The sequence below is a fragment of the Heteronotia binoei genome, chromosome 14 (genome assembly GCF_032191835.1).
Source record: "Heteronotia binoei isolate CCM8104 ecotype False Entrance Well chromosome 14, APGP_CSIRO_Hbin_v1, whole genome shotgun sequence".
NCBI classification, from domain to species: Eukaryota; Metazoa; Chordata; class Lepidosauria; order Squamata; family Gekkonidae; genus Heteronotia; species Heteronotia binoei.
The window spans coordinates 30,397,720-30,422,514 of NC_083236.1; the positions used below are offsets into that span (position 1 = coordinate 30,397,720).

The 24,795-nt window shown below is 45.2% G+C and overlaps 1 protein-coding gene across 1 annotated transcript in view; it reads left to right on the forward strand.

The window, feature by feature from the left end:
• The window catches only part of LOC132582279 (receptor-interacting serine/threonine-protein kinase 2-like), a 35,687-nt gene that overhangs the window by 8,501 nt on the left and 2,391 nt on the right, over positions 1–24,795 (forward strand). Inside the window, exons 2-11 of the mRNA XM_060253818.1 lie at positions 2,890–3,065; positions 4,843–4,996; positions 5,297–5,452; positions 6,811–6,959; positions 8,898–8,947; positions 14,611–14,772; positions 17,024–17,109; positions 19,279–19,347; positions 19,935–20,091; positions 23,323–23,523. Of these exons, the coding sequence (XP_060109801.1) occupies positions 2,914–3,065; positions 4,843–4,996; positions 5,297–5,452; positions 6,811–6,959; positions 8,898–8,947; positions 14,611–14,772; positions 17,024–17,109; positions 19,279–19,347; positions 19,935–20,091; positions 23,323–23,523 (1,336 nt within the window). The 5' untranslated portion in view covers positions 2,890–2,913. The remainder of the gene's footprint in view (positions 1–2,889; positions 3,066–4,842; positions 4,997–5,296; positions 5,453–6,810; positions 6,960–8,897; positions 8,948–14,610; positions 14,773–17,023; positions 17,110–19,278; positions 19,348–19,934; positions 20,092–23,322; positions 23,524–24,795) is intronic.

Below are 24,795 nucleotides of genomic sequence, written 5' to 3' on the forward strand. Positions count from 1 at the left end.
CATGGCAAAAAAGGGGGGGGGGAGAGAAGGTCCGCTGGAAGCTGTGGGGCCCGCCTGGAAGTCCAGGGCAGGGCCCCCACAGGTCCCTCTGCGGCTGTAGGCCTAAGTAAGAGTCCAGTAGCACCTTAAAGACTAAAAATATTTGTGGTAGGGTATGAGCATTCATGAGTCACTGCTCACTTCTTCACATCCAACCTATTCCATGTTGTTCCTTCAGTAGCAGTTAATCATGTGGCAGTCATAAGTTCCTCTCTATTTTTAGAACTCTTGCATCCATTGATGCTCTCTGAGTCATCCCAGCTAGCTCTGCAAGGATGTTTTGGTGTTGCACTGAGTCTCTGTGCTCACAGGCAAGCTCTCTTTCAGTGCAATCCTGAGTCTGGATTTTCTGCAGAGAATGATGCATTCCTGACATGCCCTTTGCTCAGCTGATACGGAATATTTTGCAAAAGGCCTAGCAACACTGCAAAAGGAGGGAGGGGGGCGGGGATGGCAGGCAGGGAGCCTGCCTGGGGCTCCATGCACCCTCAGGCCGGTGCTGGTTGCCAGTCAGTAGCAGGCAACCAGCAGGAATCAGGGGACAAGGGCATTACAGAGGCACTGTAAATGCAACAGTATTTTTTCACTTCCAGGGAGAACCCAGAAGTCACCTTATTTATTTCAGATCTCCAATTGTCTCTCTTCCCTCCTTCAGGCACGGGTTTTTTTGAGCAGGAACGCAGATCCGTTTGGCTTGCTGTCAGGGGGTGTGGCCCAATATGCAAATGAGATCCCGCTGGGCTTTTTCTACAAAAAAGCCCTGTGTAAAACAATGTTTATGTCAGGGGGTGTGGCCTAATACGCAAATGAGTTCCTGCTGGGCTTTTACTACAAAAAAACCCTGCCTCTAGGCAGCTATCTTCAAATCCAGCCTGAATCTTCAGTTAACCCGATGTCAGTAAAAGGAAAAACCAGGAGTTATTTTGTAGAAAAATAGGTGGTTGAGCTCATCCAGGGATTGTTATACAGGTGCACCTACTATTCAATGGACAAGGTAGGTAGGTGAGAAGCAGGAGGGGGAACCTTCAAAAAGGTTCAGGAGCTGTGCTCCTGTGAGCTACTGTTAAATTCAAAGCCTAGGAAAAACTATTGTGCCGTGAGAAAGTGCACTTGTAACCATTGCATCTCATGCACTTTTGGTCTGAGGGGATGTTATGTATGGAAAGCTAAGCTACTGCTTTGCTGTTTGCTAGTTCCTGCCAGACTCATTGGCGCTTATAGGACTGAGCTTGGGGACACAGACAATGGGAAGCAGGATTCCAACCTGGCTTCCTTGGACCAATCGCGAGCCCCCTGATGGTTCAAACTATCCAATGGTGTTTTAGCGCAGGAACTTGAACTGTATATAGTTGACTCTGTTGACCCAGTTACTCCAGTCTTAGTTTCAGTTTACCGTGCTGTAATCAGAATAAAGCAAACTGATCACTATGCTACGCACCTCCTCATGTATCGAACCCAGTATATAACAAGGGAGATGATGGCAGGGGAGCTCTGGAACTGCCCCTCTATCACAAGATACTGCTTGAGGCTCCAAGGATTGCAGTAATTATTCCCTGACGTCTCAGCACAGAATTCCATATAAAACAAGGAAGGGGCATGTCACAAGCACATCATTTTTCTTCGGAAAAATCTGACTCAAAATGCTACTGAAACTGTGAGTGATTGCTTAGTCAGCCTGCGAGTGCAGAAGCAAGAGGTATGATTCAGAAGTGTAATCCAGTTTGTGCACTGCATCCAGATAACACAGAGAAGGTCCCCAGAACCTTTCCAAGAAGGGGGGACTCTGTGAGCCTCTCACCTTGATGGTGGTTTGCTGGGTCATTTTACTGCTTGCCTTTAATACAGAGAAAACATCCAGACCTTTTGGGAGTTTGTGAAGTAGGTCCAGAGACTAAGAAGAGTTAATTCTTCTAGCTATTTGATTTCCAGAGTACTCGGTGTGTTATTGTGTTGTTGTGTACAACTTTTCAGCCCAAATTCCATTTCTGATACTTTTATTTAAAAGTTGGGGGGGGGCGTTGTTTATGGACAGTTACGTAAATTCTAGAGCAGGGGTGGCCAAACTTGTCTAACATAAGAAGCCCGCAGATTTATACCCCGCCCATCTCTCTGAATCAGAGTCTCAGAACGGCTCACAATCTCCTTTATCTCCTTCCCCCACAACAGACACCCTGTGAGGTGGGTGGGGCTGGAGAGGGCTCTCACAGCAGCTGCCCTTTCAAGGACAACCTCTGCCAGAGCTATGGCTGACCCAAGGCCATTCCAGCAGCTGCAAGTGGAGGAGAACTGGGGAATCAAACCCGGTTCTCCTAGATAAGAGTCCGTGCACTTAACCACTACACCAAACTGGCGCCACATAGAATAAATGTCAGATGTTTGAAAGCCTCAGGATATGAACAAATATCACATATCTTTATTAAAACTCTTAATGCTTTCTTTGCACAGAAGAACTTGCAAGCCTGCCTATTTCCCCCTCCTTCTCCGCTTCACACATGGCAGAAATAGCCACCTACCTATGAGTCAGCGCTCAGAGGCTGATGAGGTTCTGATGCTAAGCATGCTTACTTGAGAGTAAGCTTCATTAAGTTCCTCTTTGACCTCTGGGAGCCACCCAATATGTGTGAAAGAGCCCTATGTGGCTCCCAAGCTGCAGTTTGGCCATCCCTGACCTAGAGGGTCACATTGGCCAAGTGATACCTGGAAATGGTGTTGTGCCATAGCTGTGCTCACAACACTACTTTTTTGGCAATTTTCTCCCCTGCTGAACGGAGGTGTGCAATGAAGAGACAGGCTGGGAGGTCTTCCTAGGCTGCTTTTATAATTTTATTAAACTTCTTTTTTTTCCCCCAGTTCTCCATACTAAACCTTGGGAAAATGTCCAGTCCAGTACCCATCGTTTCCCCAGAAGATCTGGAGAGGATCACCCTGACGAGGACAGGGTTTGGCTTCATTCTCAAAGCTTTCCACATACCTCGGAATGCTGACGTAGTCTTGAAGCTGTTGACTTGCAAGAACACAACAGAGAGGTGGGTCTCTTGGAGGAGATGAGTAAACGGCAACGGCAGCAGCTCTTTACTGAATCAAGCCACTGAGTACGACTTAAAACCCAAGCTGGGTTTATTGCAAATATTAAACAGGCATAACAACTGCTGGCTCAATCTCTTCCTTTCTCCCCCAGCAAGGAGTGCTTCCAACTCTTATGTATGGCCACTACTGTATTCAGGAACACCAAAAAATGTTGAAATGAATGTGAGCTGTGCACAACTTGCTTTTGGTTGGTGGGAGCATGCACAATATTTTACACCCATAAGTGCACACATGACTTTTCTCCAGAATGGACCCAAAATATAAAAATAAACCAGTGCAGATCAAACAAGCAAAAAAGAATACATCCCAGGAGAAGTCCTCCTATATTCATTGCCTGGTTCAACTAAAGTCACAGGCTGGGACCCACAGTGCCAAGAGCCCTTTTGCTCTTGCCCAAGGACTCAACCTCTGCCCACACAGAAGCTTTCTGAAGTTCTTAAAACAGAAGTGGGAAAGCAGACCTCAGCAAAGATGTTCCTCTTTTTACTCCTTCCCTCTCTTCCTCTGTAAGTGAGGCTGTGGGGGAAAGTGAAGGGGTGTGGCTGGATATAGAACAGTGTTAAGACTAGTAGGGTTGTCTGTCCACCACTGGAGGCAGGGGATCCACCCCCCCAGGCCCCACCCACTCCCACTGCAGATCAGCTGGCCAGTGGGGGGGGACTTACTAGGACTACAAGCAGGAGGAAGATTCAATCTATGTTACCAGCAATGTGATAACGTCAATGTGACCTCTGGTTCCAATGTTTACCAGAGGTGATGCCATCAAGGCAGGCAACACTCTGGTATTTGGGCAAAAACCAGGGCTTTTTTGTAGCAGGAACTCCTTTGCATATTAGGTTATACACCGCTGATGTAGCCAATTATAATGTACCACGACGTGAGACACGAGTGGGGCAACATGCTTTATTCCTAGTACATTATAAGATGGAGAGTGAAACCACGCGGGCTGGGTCCCGCTTATATACAATTCCCGGTACAGCCTCCTGGGCAGGCCGGCCCAATCCAGGCCTGTTGAAATTCCCGCCACAGCTGGTGATTGGCGGGGTTTTGCGCCCTGTGCAGAGGCGCCCGGGGCAACCCAGTCGCCTCTACGCATGGGCGCGTGTGGCTTGGTATTGTTGCGTTATTCAGTGTATCGTAATGGCGATACACTACACCAATCCTCCTGGAGCTTACAGTAGACCCTGTACTAAGAGCCCTGTAAGCTCTTGGAGGATTGGCTACATTGCAAAGGCGTTCCTGCTACCAAAAAAGCCCTAGCAAAAATTCTAGGATAGAAGCTTTATATCGAATTGGACACAAGTCCATCAAGGTCAGTATGTCTATTAAAACTGGCAGTGGCCCTCCAAGGTCTCAGGTCAAGGATTTTATCTGATCTTTTAAACTGGAAATGCAAGAGATTGAACCTGGCTGGGACCTTCTGAGTAGCAAGCAGATACTCTATCACAAAGCCAGGGCCAACACTGCTGCAATTTGATACTGACTGTCAGTCCTTCACACATGACCTCAGAGTCCAAGAGAAGTTACTTGCCACTGCTTTGTGCAAATGAAAAGAGCTGAGCTCAGCCATGGAGGAAAGTGGTTGAGGGAGCCTGCAACAAACCTTTCAGTAGAGAAGCACAGTTCACCTGCATTTTTCCTTTCTGTGGTCTCAGTCTTACTTCATTGGAAATGGTCTTGTGAAATCAATACCTATAACTCTTAATGTGTTGGCAGAGACTTGAAAGCACTGCTTGAAGATGTCACTGGCATCCGACATGTTCATTGTGAAAGGCTCATGCCTCCCATTGGTATCTGCCAGTTCCAAGGACTCCTCGGGGTTGTTACTGAGTGGATGCACAACGGATCGCTCCATTCCCTCATCCATGAGGTATTCAAGAGAAAGATCTGTCTCTTTTTCTTATGCAAATGATTAAGGTGGTGGGATCCATTGGGTTTTTTTTGCAGTCAGATAGGTAAAGTATATATTGTACATGGCCAAACATTTTGCATCCAGAGTGTTACATTTCATATTTTTACATTATGTGTGGTTGGTTGTTTTTTTCTGATAATTTTTTGGAGTAGGGCAAACTAGGAATGAACTTTTGGAATAAGGCAAGCTAGGAATACAGAACAGAGTTTGGGGTTTAACACCAAAGTGAATGTGTTGTTTGGATTTTCTTTTTTAAAGCATGAACTCTATCCGGATTTGCCTTTTCCTCTGTGCCTAAGGATCCTGACAGATGTGGCTGAAGGCCTCAGCCATCTACACAACTTGGAGCCTCCCATCCTTCACCACGGCTTGAAACCTTCCAATGTCCTCCTAGATCTTGATTACAGAGCTAAGGTGGGCCTTATAAAAAAAACAAAAACCCTTCCCTCCATTCCTCCTGGGTGTTGGAAAGAGCCATCAAATTGCAATTGAGTTCCAAGGCAAGAAACAATGTTGGTTTGCTATTGTTTGCTTGTGTAGCAACCCTGAACTTCCTTGGTAATCTCCCACGCAAGCAAGCCTCATTTTGGGCAGGAGCTCACAGGACTGGAGCTTCGGAACCTCTACATTTTATTGTGCTCTTTCTTTCTCTCCCCACTCCCCGCCCCCCCCCCCCAAAATACTTGCTTCTGGGATGTTCAAACCCCCTGTGAGAATTTTGCTAAATGCTAAGATTTGACAAACTTTCTAATATTCCCCCTCCACAAAAAAATGGGAAAATAAGCAAAACATATAAAGCAGACAGATGGAAGTCTTCATCATGCCACTGTGGCCACAGAGGAGAAAGCAATTTAAAAAGGATGATGGGAGTAAGGTTTTATTACGACAATACTAATTCAAGAAGCATTTTAAGGTGCTGATCTGATATAATTTAGTATACCTTCTGGTGATGTCAGGGCTCTGTGTGGCGTATGCAAATAAATTATGCAAATGAGCTCCAGCACCTCTTTTTCTACAAAATGACCCCTGCACCCAAGTACTAACTAGAGCTGACTCTGCTTAACATTCAGGACCCAACAAGATTGAGCTAGCCTCAGGGCCATAGCCAGGATTTTTAAAGTTGGGGGGCCTTTTAAAAAGTCAGGGGGCACCCTTTCCCATCCACTGCAGGGCTTGCTGTTTCTCAGAAGCTTTCTGGCAAAAGCTGGAGGTTCTGAAAGTGACCAAGTCAAGGCAGCCAACCCTAAAACTTTGGAGTCAAGAAGGGATTGCACTTTGCATGCAAGTGGGGTTTTTTCTTCCATCTCCCTCCCCCCCCACCCAGGCACTCTGCAGCCTGCAGCTCTTTACAACCCCCCTCCAGCCCATTCCACACAGCTTCCTCCAACTCCTGCTCCTTTACCTCCCTCCTCTCTGCATGCTGTTGCTGCTGCTGCAGTGCACTATGCCCTGCTCAGCTCTCCCAGCTTTGGCTGCTGACACTTTCTTGACCCAGCCATGGTGGAAGGGAGGGAGGGTGGGCCTCAGAGGGCTCCCTGGAAGTCAGGGGGCTGGGCCCCCACAGGCCCCCCTGTGGCTACAGGCCTGGCTAGCCTGGGCCATCCAGGTCAGCCCCACCCCAATTTCCTTGTAGCTTACAATAAAATGCATTTAAAAGAAAGCGAGCTCTGAGAAGGTGATGTAACTAGTTTTAAATTACACAGAAGACTGACTGAGCTTTGCCAGTGGCTTACCTGACTCCTTAAGGTGGTTCCTTCCTTCCTTGATTACAGATATCAGATTACAGCCTCCCAACCTGGAGAAGGCAGCAGTTAAGATCTGTCCTCCAGAACTGCGACAACAGAAGTTGTTGGGATTTGCTCTACCTGTCCCCTGAAATTGTCCAGGGAGGCAGCTTCTCACAAGAAGGTGATATTTACAGGTGAGCTGCAGTGTTTTTTCTTTCAAAGCAGACTTTCATCATTTGAAACTTCTACACTTGAATAGGGCTTTAACGTTGCCATCCTGTATATATGTGAAGCTGTTTTACAATGTAGCAGACTGCTGTGGTATTTATTGTCATATGTATACACACCCATGAAACTTCCTTACAGACAGGGCTTCTTTTTTTTTTTTTGAACAGGAATGCTGTTCTAGCTGGCTTGGCATCAGGGGGTGTGGCCTAATATGCAAATGAGTTCCTGCTGGGCTTTTTCTACAAAAAAGCCCTGCTTTTAGTGAACCAGACTGTTAATTCAATATGCAGATGACACCCAGCTCTATCCACTAATGGACGGCCGGCCCGACTCCGCCCCAGGGAATCTCAACCGGGCTTTACAGGCTGTTGCGACGTGGCTTAGACTGAGTGGGCTGAAGCTGAATCCAGCGAAGACAGTGGTCCTTTGTGTGGGTCGCGGCGCTCTGGGAGGGGAAATAGCTCTCCTGGCCTTCGACGGTGCGCCATTGAAAGCAGCGCGCCAGGTAAAGAGCCTGGGTGTTTTACTGGAGCCTTCATTATCGATGGAGGCCCAGATAGCAGCCACTGCCAAGTCAGCATTCTTCCATCTGAAGCGGGCAAGGCAGTTGGCCCCTTTCCTTGAGCGCCAGGACCTCGCAACAGTGATCCACGCAACGGTCACCTCAAGATTGGACTACTGTAATGCCCTCTACTTGGGGCTACCTATGTGCCGGACCCGGAGGCTGCAGCTAGTGCAGAACGCGGCGGCCAGGCTGTTGTTGGGACTCCCGAAATGGGAACATATACGGCCGGGGCTACGTGAACTGCACTGGCTGTCGATTATATACCGGGTCCAGTACAAAGTGTTGGTCACTACCTTTAAAGCCTTATATGGCCGAGGACCCGCCTACCTGAGGGACCGTCTTTCCCCATATGAACCCCAGAGAGCACTGAGGTCAGCCGGGAAAAATCTAATGACTATCCCTGGGCCGAAAGAGATTAAACATCAGAATACCAGAGCACGGGCCTTTTCAATCGTGGCCCCTGCCCTATGGAACCAACTTCCTGAAGAGGTACGTGCCCTGCGGAACCTCGATCAGTTCCGCAGGGCCTGCAAGACCACCCTCTTTAAACTTGCATATTCGGACTGCTAAAGAAAGCTGTCAATTAAGGATCCGCCAATGCGGCTCTAAAGACCTATACCGCTATGTATAAACTGGCAGAACTAGCGTCAAACACCATCAGCACTGTCAGACCAAGTTACCTAACTGTATTGACTGGTTTTTAATGTTGTTAAATTTAATGTTTTATATTGCTAAATTTAAAGGTTTTATCTATTGTTGTATGTTTTTATGAAATGTTGTTAGCCGCCCTGAGCCTGCCGAGGCGGGGAGGGCGGGATACAAATAAAATTATTATTATTATTATTATTAATTCATCAGAGTCAGTATTACCAACTCAGACTGGCAGTGGATCTTCAGGGTCTCAGGCAATGGTCTTTTGCATGACATACAACCAGATCCTTTTTAACTGGAGATGCCAGGGATTGACCCTTTTACCTTTTGCATGCCAAGCAGATGCTCTGCCATTGAGCCTCAGCTCCTCTCCTACTCCTGCTGGTAGCAGTTCACCAAGTTCTAGGGCAACTTCCTCAGCATCTGGACTTTGAGGGTCAGACCAAATGTTGGAAGATGACCACTAAATAGCTTGGTGTGTGCTGGGGAGGGGAACTACGAACTCTCCCAAGTTGGTTGCCTAGTGAGAGCAAGAACACAGTTTGCCATGTGTTTCTACCAAAATAGATGTTTCTCCATAACAAGAAATATAGGTGGATCGTGGAAAGGATGTTTTAGACTTGTGAATTTGCTCGTTGAGATAACAGAGACCCCAAAATAATGCTTTTCTCCTGATATTTATGCTTAGCTTTGGAATGGTGTGTTGGGAGACCCTAAGCAGACAGAAGCCATTGGAAGGTAGGCATTTGAGGACCTCTTCTGATCCTTTCCTTTTGTTTTTCCCCTCATGGAGCTTTCATATATTCCCATGGGTGCTTCTGTTCTTGTTTCTATCTGGCTTGGTGCTTTCCTGAATACAATCATGCCTCTTTTGAAGTAGCATCTTTAGAAATGTTTCTGCTGTTTTTCAAACATGTCCAGTCGCTACTCAGTTTTGGGGTGAATGAGTCTACTAGCCACTGGTGTGATGCATCTTGTTGGATTTCCTATTGGAGAGCTGCACTCTGTGAAAATGTCCATAGGTGTTATGCTTTGCAGGGACCTCTGAATTCTGTTAGTCTACTTCACCTGCTCTGAGGAGATGCATTCAAGGACCAAGACAGAGCTTAACAGATCAATTTATAAACAGATAGAGGCTATGGTACCATCATTTAGAAAAAAAAATGGTGTGGGGGCAGTTCATCTTACTTCCCTACATAGTATCCACAGATGACCCTTCTTTAAAAGATCTGCGGTCTTGTATTGACATGACCGAGATCATTAGAGAGTTAGGATGTCTTATATTTGTTCATGTACAAATGTACATATTGGGAGCTAGCAACCTTCTAAGGGCAGCAACACAATCATTAATCTTACAGCAGATTCCCAAGGAATGTCAGCTGCTTTCAGTTTTATCTAACTCGAGCTTAAAAACATACAGCTCGCTGTCTCCAAATTTGACTTGCAGTTTTTGTGTCGTCACACTGATGGACAGACCATTGTTGTGGACACCACCCTACAGGTCCTAAATCCACAACTATTAGCAAGGGATCAGGTGTAATAAGAAATAATTCAGACTCTTTTGATGCTTGCCCTGAACTGGATAGCCCAGGAGAGCCTGATCTTGGAAGCTAAGCAGGGCTGACTCTGGCAAGTACTTAGATGGGAGACCTCCTTGGAATAACAGGAGTCGGGAGGCAGGGGCAGGCTTTATTCAGCCACATTGCTGAATATTCTCCATGCCCCCATGACTTCCAAGAATATCTTCCCCCAAAATTCTCTTGATGCTCCAACACAGCATTTCTATAGTAATCTTTAATAGAAAGTGTAGTTTGGAAACAGAATTTCAGCTCCAATCCAATAAGCAGAAGGTTAATCTAGAAAAATAGCAAGGAGGCATAAAGTGGAGCAAGAGAACAGTTACCTAAATTTATACTTTATAGAACAGCAGTAAATTGAATGTTAATTCAATCTATGGGATCTAGACATAAAGGTAAAGGTAATCGCCTGTGCAAGCACCAGTCGTTTCTGACTCTGGGGTGACATCACATCATGACATTTTCACGGCAGACCTTTTATAAGGTGGTTTGCCATTGCCTTCCCCAGTCATCAACACTTTCCCCTCAGCAAGCTGGGTACTCATTTTACCAACCTTGGAAGGATGGAAGGCTGAGTCAACCTTGAGCCAGCTACCTGAACCCAGCTTCCTCTGGGACCTTGACATACTGTGGCTGAAAACTGGAGGAATGGAAAGGGGAGAAAACACTGGGGTGTGTATGTACATGTGTGCAGGGCTTTTTTGTAGCAGGAACTCATTTGCATATTAGGCCACACCCCTCTAACGTAGCCAATCCTCCAAGAGCTTACAGGGCTCTTCTTTCAGGGCCTACTGTACACTCTTGGAGGATTGGCTACATCAGGGCTGTGTGGCCTAATATGCAAAGGAGTTCCTGCTACAAAAAAAGTCCTGTGTGTGTGTATCCAGTGCTGCTAGCCCTTTAAGTCATCTATGAATGCAGGCAAAGTTCACTGTCTGCCTTTTGGAGATGCACCCAAACTTCCTTCCATATGTGGTCCAAATGCTTTGTCTAATGTAGAGGAAGTAGCAGTTCAGTTTCAGAACCATTCAAGTGTGATGTGTGGAGGCAGTGCCATAACCTGGATAGCCCAGGCTAGTTCAGTCTTAAAAGATCACAGAAGCTAAGCTGGGTTGACCCTGATTAGTGATGGGATGAGGGACCACCAAGGAAGTCCAGGGTTGCCACACAGAAGCAGGTAGTGGCAAACCACTTCTGTTGTCTCTTACGCTGAAAATCCTTCTGGGTTGCCAGCTGTGACTTGACGGTGCCTTCTGCCACCAGAGGTAGTAGCTGACAGGTGCTATCAACACACAGCTTTTCTTCTGAACCTTTTTTGGTGAGCCCTGATTTTCCATGTATAGCGGTCTTGAGTGCTGTTTACATGTGTGAGAATGGACCTTACAGATAAATAATTTCTACATCCCGTAAACCACAGAGCTTTGCAGCATTGTCGGTTCACACAGTTCAGTTGCCAGCTGTTTGGTGTTGAGTAATGAAATGAGATGAAATCCATTGATGCACATAAACTCTCAAAGCGTTTTGCATGCCACAAGATTTCAGGAGGCGTAATCCTAGCTAGGCAGATCTCTAAATCCACAAGTCTTGTGTATCAACCAGCAGCATGATTAATAGGTTTAGTAACAATGTGATTAATGCCAGGAAAGAAGAGAATGGAGATTTATTCCTGATAGTGGGTAGTGGATTCCTACAGTTTAGCAGAAGGGAATCAAAAAGCCAGCAATGAGTCATGGTTAGACTAAGATCTGGCAGACAGAGGGTCAAATCCTTTTGCCATTCTGCAATGGGGAACTTGCTGAGTGGCCTCAGGGAAGCCATTCTTTTTCAGTCTAACCTACCTCAGCACTGTTGTGAGCATTAAAAAGGAGGAGGGGGAGAAAACTGTAAACTGCTTAAAGTCCCCACTGTGGAGAAAAATGGGGTATAAATAGCTAAATCCCATCCAATCCAGGGTTTTGACAGCAGACAACTTGATCATGGCTAGAATTCTTCATTACTTCCCAGCTGGGACTTAGTTCCATATAATGTGCTTTGTGATCTCCTCTTTAGGTGTGAGCCATTGCTTGTTTCCAAATCTGGAGTCCTGGGTAAACCTTCCTGTGCCTCCGCAACTCAAGAGAGGCCTATAAATCCGACATTGTTACAAAGAAGTATGTTTCAGGGGATATGGAAGTAATTTATCTGTAAAGGCGTATTCTCATATACACACAGACAGCACTCAAGACTACTGTCCTGACAAAGGCTCAAACTACATGTGGGCAGCTCCTGCCTGGACTGTGAGCTCCTGCCTCTACATACCACAACGGAATAGCTTTGAAACTGATTTAACTGTTGCACAGGCATCATTGCAATATGTTTAAGCTGCTGTGAGAGTCCAGCTGTGGTCTGGAAGCTAGGAGGAACTGACCCTCTTCATGTCTGTTGGGGAACACAATGAGGACTTTGTATCACATGTGCAATGAGAGTTTTGTGCCTATCAGGCCCACTCCAGTTCTTTTCTGTTTGGGACAGCAGCACACAGGGAGAAACAACTGTAGCCTCCCCTCACCCCTGGTGTTTTCAAGTCATCTAACCCACACGAAGTCTCCAGTCTTTGAGTCCTCAAACTGACTGGCTCCATTGTGAAGCTTGTGTGTGGCCCTGTAAGTGATGTGATTGCATTCCCTTCCAGTGCCAATGTATGGGATCATCAGAGCTTACTGTTATGTCCAAAACTTTCTTTTTGACCAGAAGTGACATCAGGTTGCAGCTGACATAGCAACCCTGTAGGCTTTCAGTTCAGAGGTAGTTTGCCATTGCTTGCCTCTGCATAGCAACCCTTGACTTCTTTGGTGGTCTGTCCAGGTGAACCAGGACTGACCCTGCCTAGCTTCCAAGATCTGATGTAATCTGGCTAGCCTGGGGGCATCCAAGTCAGGGCAAAGCCTCTTTTGAGGCTGCATTGGCTTGCTTCCTTGGCTCCTTGCCTCCCTGCTGGTAGAAGAGTCTTCCAGGTAATTATCTGGGATTGGGGTGGGTGGCTCCCAGATCACTAAACCTGTTCTTGCGCTTAGTTCCCTAAACATTCCACTTGCACTTTAATCTAGTGCTCAGGTGGATTGGATAGGTGCCTGTGCCTTCTGAGATGCTAAAACCATAAACAACGTAACTACAGCACTCCTTATAGAACAGCTTTCTTCAAAACCTGTACAACTTTGACAACACTTCCCACCATCAGTATTTGATGGTGTGTCAAAGAAGGAATATCAAAGGAGGAGGATTTAAGCCTCCCCATATCGTGCTGTTTCCCTTTCTTTCAAAATACTATTTGGGCTAAGGGTTTTTTTTTTGTCATCTTCTGGGCATGGGGCAGAGGTCACTGGGGGGGGGGGGGTATGGGAGGAGGTAATTATGAACTTCCTGCATTGTACAGGGGGTTGGACTAAATGGCCGTGGAGGTCCCTTCCAACTCTTTGATTTTGGAGGAGGGGAAATGACGCAGAGTGAAAACAAACTCTTCCTCCCCCTCCAAGTGCCACTGTCCTGTTCAAGCATCTCCAGCTTGTAGGGTTACCAGCCTCCAGGTGGGGCCTGGAGCTCTCTTAGAATTACTGCTGATCTGTACACTACAAAGATCAGTTGTGCTGGAGAAGACAGCTGCTTCGGAGAAGGCATAGCAGGGGTATCAAACATGCAATTCAGGGGCTTTTCCTTCTATTGACTGAGGCTCCCCTCCTCCCCCAGTCCTCTGAAGAAGGAAGGAAAGAGCCAGAGCTTCCTTTGCTTAGTTCCCTGGATCCCATGGGAGAAATACAAAGAAAGAACCTTTAAGACCAATGCTAATGTTTTAAGCATGGTTTAAGTTTTTTAAAATATATATTTGTGTTTGTGTTCTTTATAAAATTCATCTCTCTGCTACCTGATCTTAAATAGGTACACACATGGCCCGGCTTGATATAGCTTGGCCCAACCAGACATGACCTGACCCAACAAGGTCTTCTTTGTGTCAGATTCGGCCCTTATAACAAATGAGTTTGACACCCCTAAGTCTACAGTATGCCATAGATTCCAGGTAAAATTCCTCACCAAACTCTCCCCTCCACATGTACTGCTCCCAAGTCTCCAGAAATTTCCCTGGCTGCATTTAGCAACCTTTCCAGCTGGTTTTTTAGAGCCGAAAGGCTTTGGTATATCCATTACAAAACTCTAGCCAATAATTCTGCATGTAATTTGGGCTGAAAGTCTGGAAAGAAAAAAAGGCTGTTTGTTTTCAGTCTTTTACTGCCCTCTTGTGTTCATAGCAGGAAAGAAATGCCCTCATTTTGATTCAGACTTACTAGCAATTGAATAACAGACATTCTCACATTCTGACATGTTACTGTTTTATTGGTCTCCCATGTTAATGCAACCCAGATCAAAGGTTTTCTGAATTTGTTAATTTTACTATTCTTCTATTGGATTTTAACTTTGTACCACTTTGTATTCTAAACCCCACAAGTTATATGTAGCTCTGCTTACTGTACCTCATTCCTCATCTGAAGAAGTGTGCATGCACACGAAAGCGTACATTCTGAATAAAAGTTTGTTGGTCTTAAAGGTGATGCTTGACTCCTGCTTTGTTCCTACTGGTTCAGACCAACATGGCTGCCCACCTGTATCCATCTCTTGTGTTCATGTGTGTGCATGCACATTGTTTATATAATTGCATGTGGAAGTCACTGACAGTGCTATGAATCTATAGACTAGGTATACTCTGCTTAGGAGTGTTGGCAGCATAAACCCTAGATAGCAGCAAGGCTCACATCCACAGCTTCTGTAAAGAAACATTTTCTTTGGGTGCCACAGGCAAGAAGACCCTGCTTGAGGCTGTGACTGGTGTCTGCAGTGGAGTGCGCCCTGGGCTGGAATCAGCATTTATTCCCAATGGCCTGCCTCATCGAAACAAACTGCTGCAGCTGGTTGCTCTTTGCTGGCACCAGGAGCCCCATTATAGGCCACGTGCTGCAGGTATGTTGGCTTGGTCCTGACAAAATATTCGGGTTTTATACAAGCCTTTTGGCATTTGCAAATGCAGAGAAATGCACGCCCATGAATTATTTTGATCAGCTGCCCATCTGTGTCACACTCTGACTGGTGCTCCAATTCTTTGTGTCTTGGGTCTATGAAATGCTATAGCCTGCCTTTGGCACTGAGATTCAAAGTGGGACTATGCAGTGAAAGGCAGTGCAGTCAAATAGCATAAAACATCTAACAGGCAATGCAGTCGGGTTGGGGGGGCGGCTATAAAAATTACAGACAATACAGAAAAGTACCAGATAGGATGTGGTAAAAAAAAAATGGAGCTTGGAATTACAAAAGTCTAAAACAGTGTAGCAAGACTCAGGTAGCACATGCAATAAGCAGATAATACCCATCTTAAACTTTGGCACAGGCTATAGCCCTGTGACTCCCTTTATAAAAGTTCATTCTTGACCTGTTCCATTGTCCTATAGCCTTATTCCCTTTATAGAAATGCCCTCCTGAACAATTCTGTTCTGCATAGTTTGAAGAATGACAGAAGTGTTATAGCCTTCCTGTCCTTTTCAGTTCGGCCATTAGAAGAGGTGGGAGCCCCAGTCTTACCATTGCAGAGGATCTGAAGGCTCTTGCTAATGGAGATAAATGAACTGCTTACACCCAGTGCAATTGCCTATACCTTCCTCCTCCATTAGATTATCTCAGATCCTCCTTTTGCCTTTCACTACACCTTTCACCGCTGGTGCCACTGTCAAGCTGATAAAGGACCCTTGAACATTATATAGATTCTTGATTCCATGATTACACGTGGTCTCTAAGACACCCAGCCCTCAGGGAGGACAGTCTTCGGGACCATCTCTCCTGGTATGTCACCCAAAGAGCACTGCGCTCAGTGGATAATAATCTCTTGGTGGTTCCTTGCCCCAAATGCTTCTGCCTTCACTTATCTAGGGCTTTCTCAGCTCTAGTCCCAGCCTGGTGGAACACTCTTCCAGAGGTGATCCAGGCCCTGTAGGACCTAAGGCAGTTCCACAGGGCCAGCAAGATAAGTGTTCCACCAGGCATACAGCTGAAGCAACGATAGTTTCTAGACTGGTTCCCCTCCTCTCCAGCCACCAACTCTATCCTAATATCAACCAAAATTACAACTGTCCTTGTATCAATTGTAATATCCATCATCCCTTGAAAGCTTGTTGGAAACTGTGCCTCATATGCCGTCTGTTTGATTATTAACTGTGTAGGAATGGGTTTGTATGTATTGCTTTAACCATTGTTGTTATGAGGCCTGAGCCCTGCTTTGCAGGGGAGTGCAGGCTAGAAATCAAATAAGGTATGTAAAAACTATCAGAACAAACCATTTGCAGGGAAGTCGGGACAGTCAGGGCCACCTTGGATGCTGCAACATCCAAAGAGAGGAAGCTGCAGGGGCTGTGGCTTGCAAAACCCTGTGCCACCATAAGTCCATGCATTTTTCAGGTGCCCCAGGGCTCTGGGTTGGTTTTGGGTACAGCTGAAGATGACATCAGACTCTAAAACAGGGTTCCCCAACCTTTTTAAGCCTACAGGTGCCTTAGGCATTCTGATACAGGATGGTGGGTAGGGTACAACTACAAAATGAATGTCATAGAAGGCAGTACCAACTACAAAAGGTGAGGGAGTGAGGTCATGTATAACTCTAATAATAATGCCAAGTGGGCAGCCATGTTGGTCTGAAACAGTAGAACAAAGTAGGAGTCGAGTAGCACCTTTAAGACCAACAAAGTTTTATTCAGAATGTAAGCTTTCGTGTGTGCATGCATCGTTTGTTGGTCTTAAAGGTGATACTTGACTCCTACTGTGTTCTAATAATAATTCTTCTACATTTCAGCCAGAGCTTCTGTTTAACAGGTTACCTTCATTAAAAAAAAATATTTTCTTTCGGGAGCACACACACACACAGTAGCATAGTGAAGATTCGTGTGCTGTAGAGGCAGCTGTTGCTGAAGCAACCTTTGAAGTATCTGTACAGCCAATCGGGGCAGAAACCCCACCTGGCCCTGCCCACTTCCTGTCAACAATTGGCAGGCAATAGGAGAGAACAGTTGGTGGGGATCACATGGGGGACCCATGCTCTGGAAGCTAATGTAGTATATGTGGATATGCATAAAATCTAATAACACAGGGACACTGACTGTATATATACACAAGTGCAAATCTTTGAACATACCCACAGAAATAATATGTACATTTCCCCCTTCTACAGACTGCATGGTGCAGCTACAGGACATTCTTGGTATGTTTAGAAAGGAGATGATTTCTGATGCGATCTACAATCTGATTCACGCCAAGGTGAGTGACACCCATTAGCATCCCATGTGGTGGTTGAAGCACCTGGCTTTTGGGCTACCTGCTTCAACACCACCATAAAAGGCCTGGTGACTAAACACCACGGCAAACGTTACAAATGACTGGACATAGCTTCGCAATATGCAAAGGTTTATTTATTTATTTTATTTTGTGAATTTATAGTCCACCCTTTCCCCCAATGGGCCCAGGGCAGATTACAACACAATGAAACAGTTAAAAATTCAACAATAAAATAATTAAACAACTAAAACAAGTTAAAACAATTAGATAATACAGTGTGGATGGTGTAAGCACATTTTACAAATTAAGGCATAGGTGTCCTAGATGTTAGAAACATCAAGACTGTCAGTCCGATCTCTAGCAATCAGGATGGTAAATCAGTGTAGGGATGCCAGTTAGATGGTATAATAAAAAAAGTAAGGACATCCGCCTGCCTCAACTAAAGGCCTGGTGGAACAGCTCCATTTTACAGGCCCTACAGAATGGTAGTAAATCCGGTAGGGCCCAAATTTCCACGGGGAGCGGATTCCACCAGGTGGGGGCCAGGGCTGAAAAGGCCGTGGCCCTAGTCGAGGTAATCCGGACGTCCTTTGGGCCAGGGATAGTCAGAAGATGTCGATTGGCCGATCATAGAACTCCCTGGTGCTCATATGGGGAGAGACGATCCCGCGCAAGGAAAGTAGTTGAACTACCTTCTCCTTTTCTTGCCTCTCTGCCCAGAGAGGAGGGAAAAAACTTTTAAAACTCAAGAGTGATGGTTTTGCTCATTTCAAACCTCCAAAGAAAACATGCATTTCTTCAGAGCCCATCAGAAAAATATAGTGATCATGCATAACTGAAGGATCATGTGTGATGCACACTTTCTGGTGGTGGTGGAAAATGCTGTCGAGTCACAGCTGACTTATGGTGACCTCGTATGGTTTTCAAGGTGAGTTGACTTTTAAAGGTGGTTAGCTATTGCCTGCTTCTGCATCATGACTGTGGTATTCCTTGGTGGTTCTCCCTCCAAATATTAGCCAGGGCTGTCCCTTCTCAGTTTTTGAGATCTGACCAGATTGGGCTAGCCTGGGCTCTCCAGGAGGATGTACTCCTCATCCTGGTCAGTATTCCCTCTAGGCTGAGTTAGTGTGAGCTAGCTCACAATTTTTTAGCCTCCAGCTCACACATTTTTGTCTCAGCTCAGGAAAAATGGCCCCAGAGCAAGCTAATTTATGCAGTAGCTCACAACTTCAATGCCAGTAGCTCACAAAGTAGAATTTTTGCTCACAAGACTTCGCAGCTTAGAGGGAACATTGCTCCTGGTATATGTATTCAGATTTAGCGACCGAAAAGGGCTTCTCTCTCAGCCTAGCCTGTCTCTGAGGGTTATCTCCAGGATAACCTAGAGGAAGAGGGAACTGTGTAAGTTATCCTGAACGCCTTTGATTTATTTGATTTCTAGCCCACCCTTCCCACAAACGGGCTCAGGGCAGGTTACAACATAGTCATAAACAATACGTTTTACACTTAAATATATTTTAAATTTGCACAATTAAAACCACTAAATAAAAAAAAAAAAACAATGGCATCCAGAACTAATTCATTGTTCCAGGTGATCCAATAAATCACAAACTGTTCCAATAGATTGTCTCCAGCTCCTGAGTTATCGAGTCTTCATAGTATTCGGTTCCAGAGTATGACAGGAATGGTAGGGTAAAACTGATTTAAAAATGGACAGAGAAAGAACTGTCTCTTATAGAGGTGTGCATTTTTGGGGGAGGGGGGCTTGCATATGGAAGAAATGGGGTCCACTACCCCAATGCCAGTGTTGGAATCCCCCTCCCTACCCCCCACAGTGTTGATTTGCATAGATACAGGTGGGTAGCCATGTTGGTCTGAAACAACAGAACAAAATTTGAGTCCAGTGGCACCTTCAAGAACGACCAGGTTTAATTCTGGGTATCAGGTTTCATGAGACTGAAAACTAACAGCTTAAATATAAACTTTCTCTGGCTGACATCATAGATTCCCCACTTCCTGTTCCTTGGAAGAATGACGTTTTCCCAGCGGTGGACTTTGGTTTGTTTTCGTGCTGTGATAGCTTTGTCAATTGTCCACCCCTTTCTGCTCTTTCATGACAAGCATTGCCATGCTATGCTTCTCTTTTTTCAGGACTGTGTAACAGATGCTGCCAAAAGCCCAAATGCTCATGCGCTTGAAATTGATTTGCGCAACTTGGAGGTGAGCACACTCTGTTTGAGACATTATCCTGGAGGACAGGACTGCACTCTCTGCTAAGCCTGGTACTGCCAGCCCTCATGGTGTATGTTTTCCTGGCAAACATGGAAGGAATCCTTTCTCTTGGTAGCTTCCCTTGGTAGTACTTACAAATGCACCTTGCTGTAAGGAAACTGAAATATAGATGGCTCTTCTACAGGAGGGGTGTGGTGTGGATGCCAGCATAATTTTTTCATAGTATTTTGTGGTTTCTTATGGGTAGTCTGTCGTTGTATATGAATAAAAAGAGGATCTTTGTAATCTGCTTTTCAGATGCAATGCAAAAAAAGAGGAAGTAGAAGCCAGAATATTTGATAAAAAATGGTGTGTGTTAATGGATTATGCAAAGTTTGAGTCAGGGAAAATTTCCCAGCCAGATATAATAATAAACAGTTTAATAGACCTGCCAAATTCAGATGCATTTCTTAGTCAAAAGGAACTGGGGTGGGTGTGGGGGATGGAGCCAGAAAATCCAGGGTATTGCTGTATCGGGGCAGTATATTGCTGCTGCTGTTACATTAACTAATTGCAGCTTTCCCTCCTTGTCACAGGCAGTCAGTCCCCAGCACAAGACCAGGCTCACCAAAAAGACTAGTTTAGAAGGACAGAGCTTGCCTGGCAGCCACCTTGAAAGTGACACACACGAGCAAGAAAAAGAAGTGAAGCAGACACTGTTTGCCACCCCTCCTGATACAACCCTGGAAAAAGGTATTAACATCTCTCCTCCCCCCATGTAAAAACTCTGGTTCCCAAAGGTCAGTAGGTGGCCTCTTTGTTCATATCCCTCCTGCTAGGCATGCTTCCCACAGCCATCGTCCAGACCTAAACAGAAACCTGATAATGCACAGTAGTTCATGAGAATCTCTTCACAAGAGATGCTGAAGTGGCGTTTGAAAATTTCCTCTATCTCTTTGGTGAGGTCATGCTGACCTGTTATTATAAATGTTCAAATGTTTGCACAAAAACTGCTTAGCCTCACACAGCTCCTTTTGGGTGCACAAGGGTTCACCCTCTCCACAGAGAAGGTAAGAGTTCTGTGTGGCTATCATGTGGCACCTGAATGACTGACAGATTTGTTTTAGCACAGGGCTAGCATCTCCTCTGTTCCACCTATTGAGAGGCGAACTATTTCTGCTGCGTGCAAGAGTATCTAAAGGGGTAACTAAATTGATTGAGGGCTGGAGTGGGGTAGTGGTTAGAGTGCTGGACTAGGACCAGGTGTTACCAGGCTTGAACCCCCAATCAGCCATGGAAGCCTGCAGGTGACTTTTGGCCCATCAGAGACTCTCGGCCTAATCTAGCTGCACAAGGTGAGGATTAAGCACAGGAAGAAGGAATGATATGAAAAGCTGCTTTGGGTCCCCAATCAGGGAGAAAAGTGGGATATCAATTGGTATCAAACAAATTACAATGGGTTCGGATTCCCAACAATATTCCCTCTAAGCTGTGGAGTCTTGTGAGCAAAAATTCTACTTCATGAGCTACTGGCATTAAAGTTGTGAGCTGCTGCATAAATTAATATGCTCTGGGGCCATTTTTCCTGAGCTAAGACAAAAATGTGTGAGCCAGAGATTTAAAAACTGTGAGCTAGCTCACACTAACTCAGCTTAGAGGGAACACTGGTTCCTAACCTGGGGGTTGCCTCCTAGTGTTAATTGTGGGGGAGGGGGTATTTTGTAGGGAAGATGTGGAGAGAGGAAGGCAGACTTAACCAGTCTCATATGTGCTGGTTTTCTTTCAATGCCTATATCTCCTCCTAGCTGTTTTCAACCCATTTTCCCTGGTGCAGAGTGATAAACTGCAGTATTGCAATCCAAGCTCTGCTCACGACCTGAGTTCGATCCCAGTGGAAGCTGGGTTCAGATAGCTGGCTCAAGTAGCTGGCTCAAGGCTGACTCAGCCTTCCATCCTTCTGAGGTCGGTAAAATGAATCGCAGCTTGCTGAGGGGGAAGTGTAGATGACTGGGGAAGGCAATGGCAAACCACCCCATAAAAAATCTGCCATGAAAACGTCGTGATGCGACTTCACCCCAGAATCAGAAACGACTGGTGCTTGCGCAGGGGACTATCTTTAGCTTACTGCAGCTTACCACGCTACACCACGGGGTTCCTGTTTTTAATTGTAAGCCACCTCAAATAGGACTCTGAAGAGTGGCACAGAAATATTCTAGATAAATAATAGTTAAAGGAAGCAGTCTGTAGATTTACTGACGCTTCTGTGTAGTTTGTAGATCCCTCCCTGGTTCCAGTTTCTTGCTACAATGCAGTTCAAGTTCAAGTCAGCCTTTATTGGCATAAAAATAGCAGTACAAAATTAATATAGTGTAAAGCAGGATAAAAACACAACTTTCATGTACACTTGTATGAACAGAAATTATTACTGTGATATCCTTTGATGCAACTTTAGAGCAGAGTAGAGAAACTTGGCTGACCTCTCAGTAACATTGATAGAAAAATCATTCAAGAGTCTGTGGACCTTAAGCGCATCAGAGCAATCGATCATACTGGCTAAAACAGGGTATAAATACATATAACGTAGGTCCATATGCAGATGGCAGTGCAGGAGAACATGAGTAATTGACTCAACACATTTTTGTTTACAAGGGCAATACCTAGCTGAATAGGCTATTTTATTGAATCTGCCATCAAGAATGGCAGAGGGCATAGCATTGCACCTAGCGAGAGAAAACGCTCTGGATTGTTGGGGCACCTGCAAAGATGATAGATAGGAAGTCATCTTCCCTGTGCTGAGAGGGATCTCAAAGTTCAGAGGGGAGCAGATTTTGTTAGCCAGACTATTAAACTTCTGGCGCTCAATGTCTAACATCCTATTTTTGATCTTTTGGAATGCAGCAGTAAATGTAAGCATGGACAGAGATTCTATAGACAGACCCATCACTTTAATTTTATTCTCTATGTATGCTGACCAATTTGACACATTGGACTCAGAGAGCATTTGATATATAAAGCTCCCAGGTTCGAAACTATAATGTAAACGTAGCCAGAATTTGAATGTCATAAGCCATGCACTGGCTTCCATTAAGGACTGACCAGTTTCTAAGCAGATGATTGCATATGAAACACATTGTGGCATGCCCAGAATTTTTCTCAGGAATTTGAATTGGGCACGTTCAATAGCACAGTCAAAGGACCTAATCCAGATTGGAATGCTGTACAGTAATTGTGTGGTCACTTCGACCTTAAAAATTCTTATAGCAGCTGGCACAAATTGGTTGCCTCTGTTATAGAAAAAGTGTGTTATAGCTGAAGCACTGGTGTCAGCTGTCTTCACTGCATACTTGCAGTCGGTGGACCAGGTCGCATTATATTGGAAGCAAATGCCTAATTTCTAAATATCTCCTAATTAAGCTTAATCTCTGGATGACACAGGAGAAAATTTGGGGCCCTGAGCAGGTGGGTTTTTGCAAAGGAAAGTCCACCTATCGCACCTAGTTGAGAAGTATTCTGTGAGAAATAACCAGAAACTATTTGTGGCTTTCCTGGATTTAAAAAGTGCATTCGATTCAGTTGATAGGGACCTTATTTGGAATAAATTAGAGCAGCTAAATATGGATAAAAGACTTCTCATGCTCGTTATGAAACTGTACACTTCTAATTCTTGTCAGATAAAATGCTCACTAGCAGGCAATCTGACACCAAAGATCTCTGCTAACAGGGGTGTCAAACAGGGTTGCATATTAGCTCCCTTTTTATTCAATCTCTTCCTTAGCGACCTTGCTGGTCAGTTGTCTGATGCTAACTGTCACAGCCCGAAACTTAGTGCAATACATGTACCCTTGCTACTCTACGCAGACAATACGGTGTTGTCCTGCTCTAGAGTGGGTTTAAGACGTCTGCTGTCTCACTGTGCAGTCTATCTTACTAATAACAAGCTTCAGTTGAACAATGATAATGCTGTTCTTGAACTGATTTCTACAGGTCCTCCAGCATGTGACATCAAAGGATTTGGCCCTCGCCATTCCTTACCCACTCTACTTCCATCGGATCCAAGTGACAAAGTCACCTTTCCCTTGCGCAGAAAATCTGAGGGTTGTCAGCAGCCGCTGCCTGTGCTGGGAGCAGATCGCAGCCCTTCCAACAGCAACTTTCCCTATGCCTGGCCCGGACGCTCATTCGCAGGTGAATTTTTAAAAGCTGTTTATTAAGAAGAGCCAATCTTGTTTCAAATCAATTAGCCCTGAACTCTAGTCTGTTGCTGATTTACCATGGCTTGCATTAGAAAAGGAAGCATTATGTGAAATCAGTGTTGTTTGGGGCGGGGGGAGGAAAATGTCTAATGACTCAGGAGAGACCAATTTCGCACTCACGCTGCTGTCACATTTATCTTCTCAGCACGGTGTCCTTCGGATTTCCCACTATCTGCTCCAGGGCTGCAGCAAACTTTGCGGTTTTCACACAGCAAAAGGAAACCGCTAAAACCCAGTTTTATTTGCTGCAGCCCCGGTGCAGATAGTGGGAAATCCGAAGGACGCTGAGCTGAGAAGATGAACGTGACAGCGGCATAAGATGAGTGCGAAATTGGTCACAATCTTCTTCAAAATGAAGGATCCAAGTCACAGAAACTGTCCCAACAAACTTCACTTTTACAGTGACAGGTTGTTGCTAGGGAACCATTTGAAGCCACAGTCCCACATTGACTTGGGAGCAAGGCCCAAGTGAACCAAATAGGGTTTACTCCCATGTAAACAAGCATAGGACGGAATTGTGACAACTGATGACACCTGCTTCTGATGTTGATTCCAGATGCAACTATGCAGCAACACTGCAGTCCAATGACTCCTTAAAGACAAATGAAATTTATCTCAAGATAAATTTTTGTGAGGCAGAACTCACTTCATTAGATGCACTGGAGTGCTCATCTTCACCAGTTCTTTATGTTTACAATCACAAGCAAGAAATGGGCAGATGCTGCAAAGGGAGGCTAGTTTGAAACAAATAACCAGTCAAAGAGAAATCAGTCCATCAGATCCAATCAAGGAAACAGCAATAGGAAGTAAGATAAGTAGAACTGATTAACAGCAGTATTGGGGGAGGGGGATCATGCTCAGCTATTAAAACCTGTAGTGAGTGAGGAAGCCCAAGTCTTTGTTCCAGCCAGGGGGCTGGGGGAGGAGAGACAGGGGTTTTTTTTAATGGCTATAACTGACTACTAATTTTTCTCACTGCTATGAGCTCTGACAATGCTTCTAAATTTAACTAATTGAATGATGCAGTCAGATAAGAAAATGAAATCTTGGTATCACATCCCACCCTTCCTCTAAGGAACTTGATTAATTTAGTTGTTAAATAGTTCTTTCAATATGTTGAATGCGGCGTGAACTAGATCTGGCAGTCACAGAGCAAAGAGAGAAGCGCTTCTGGGAACTTGTTTCCTTTGGGTTTGGTAAACCC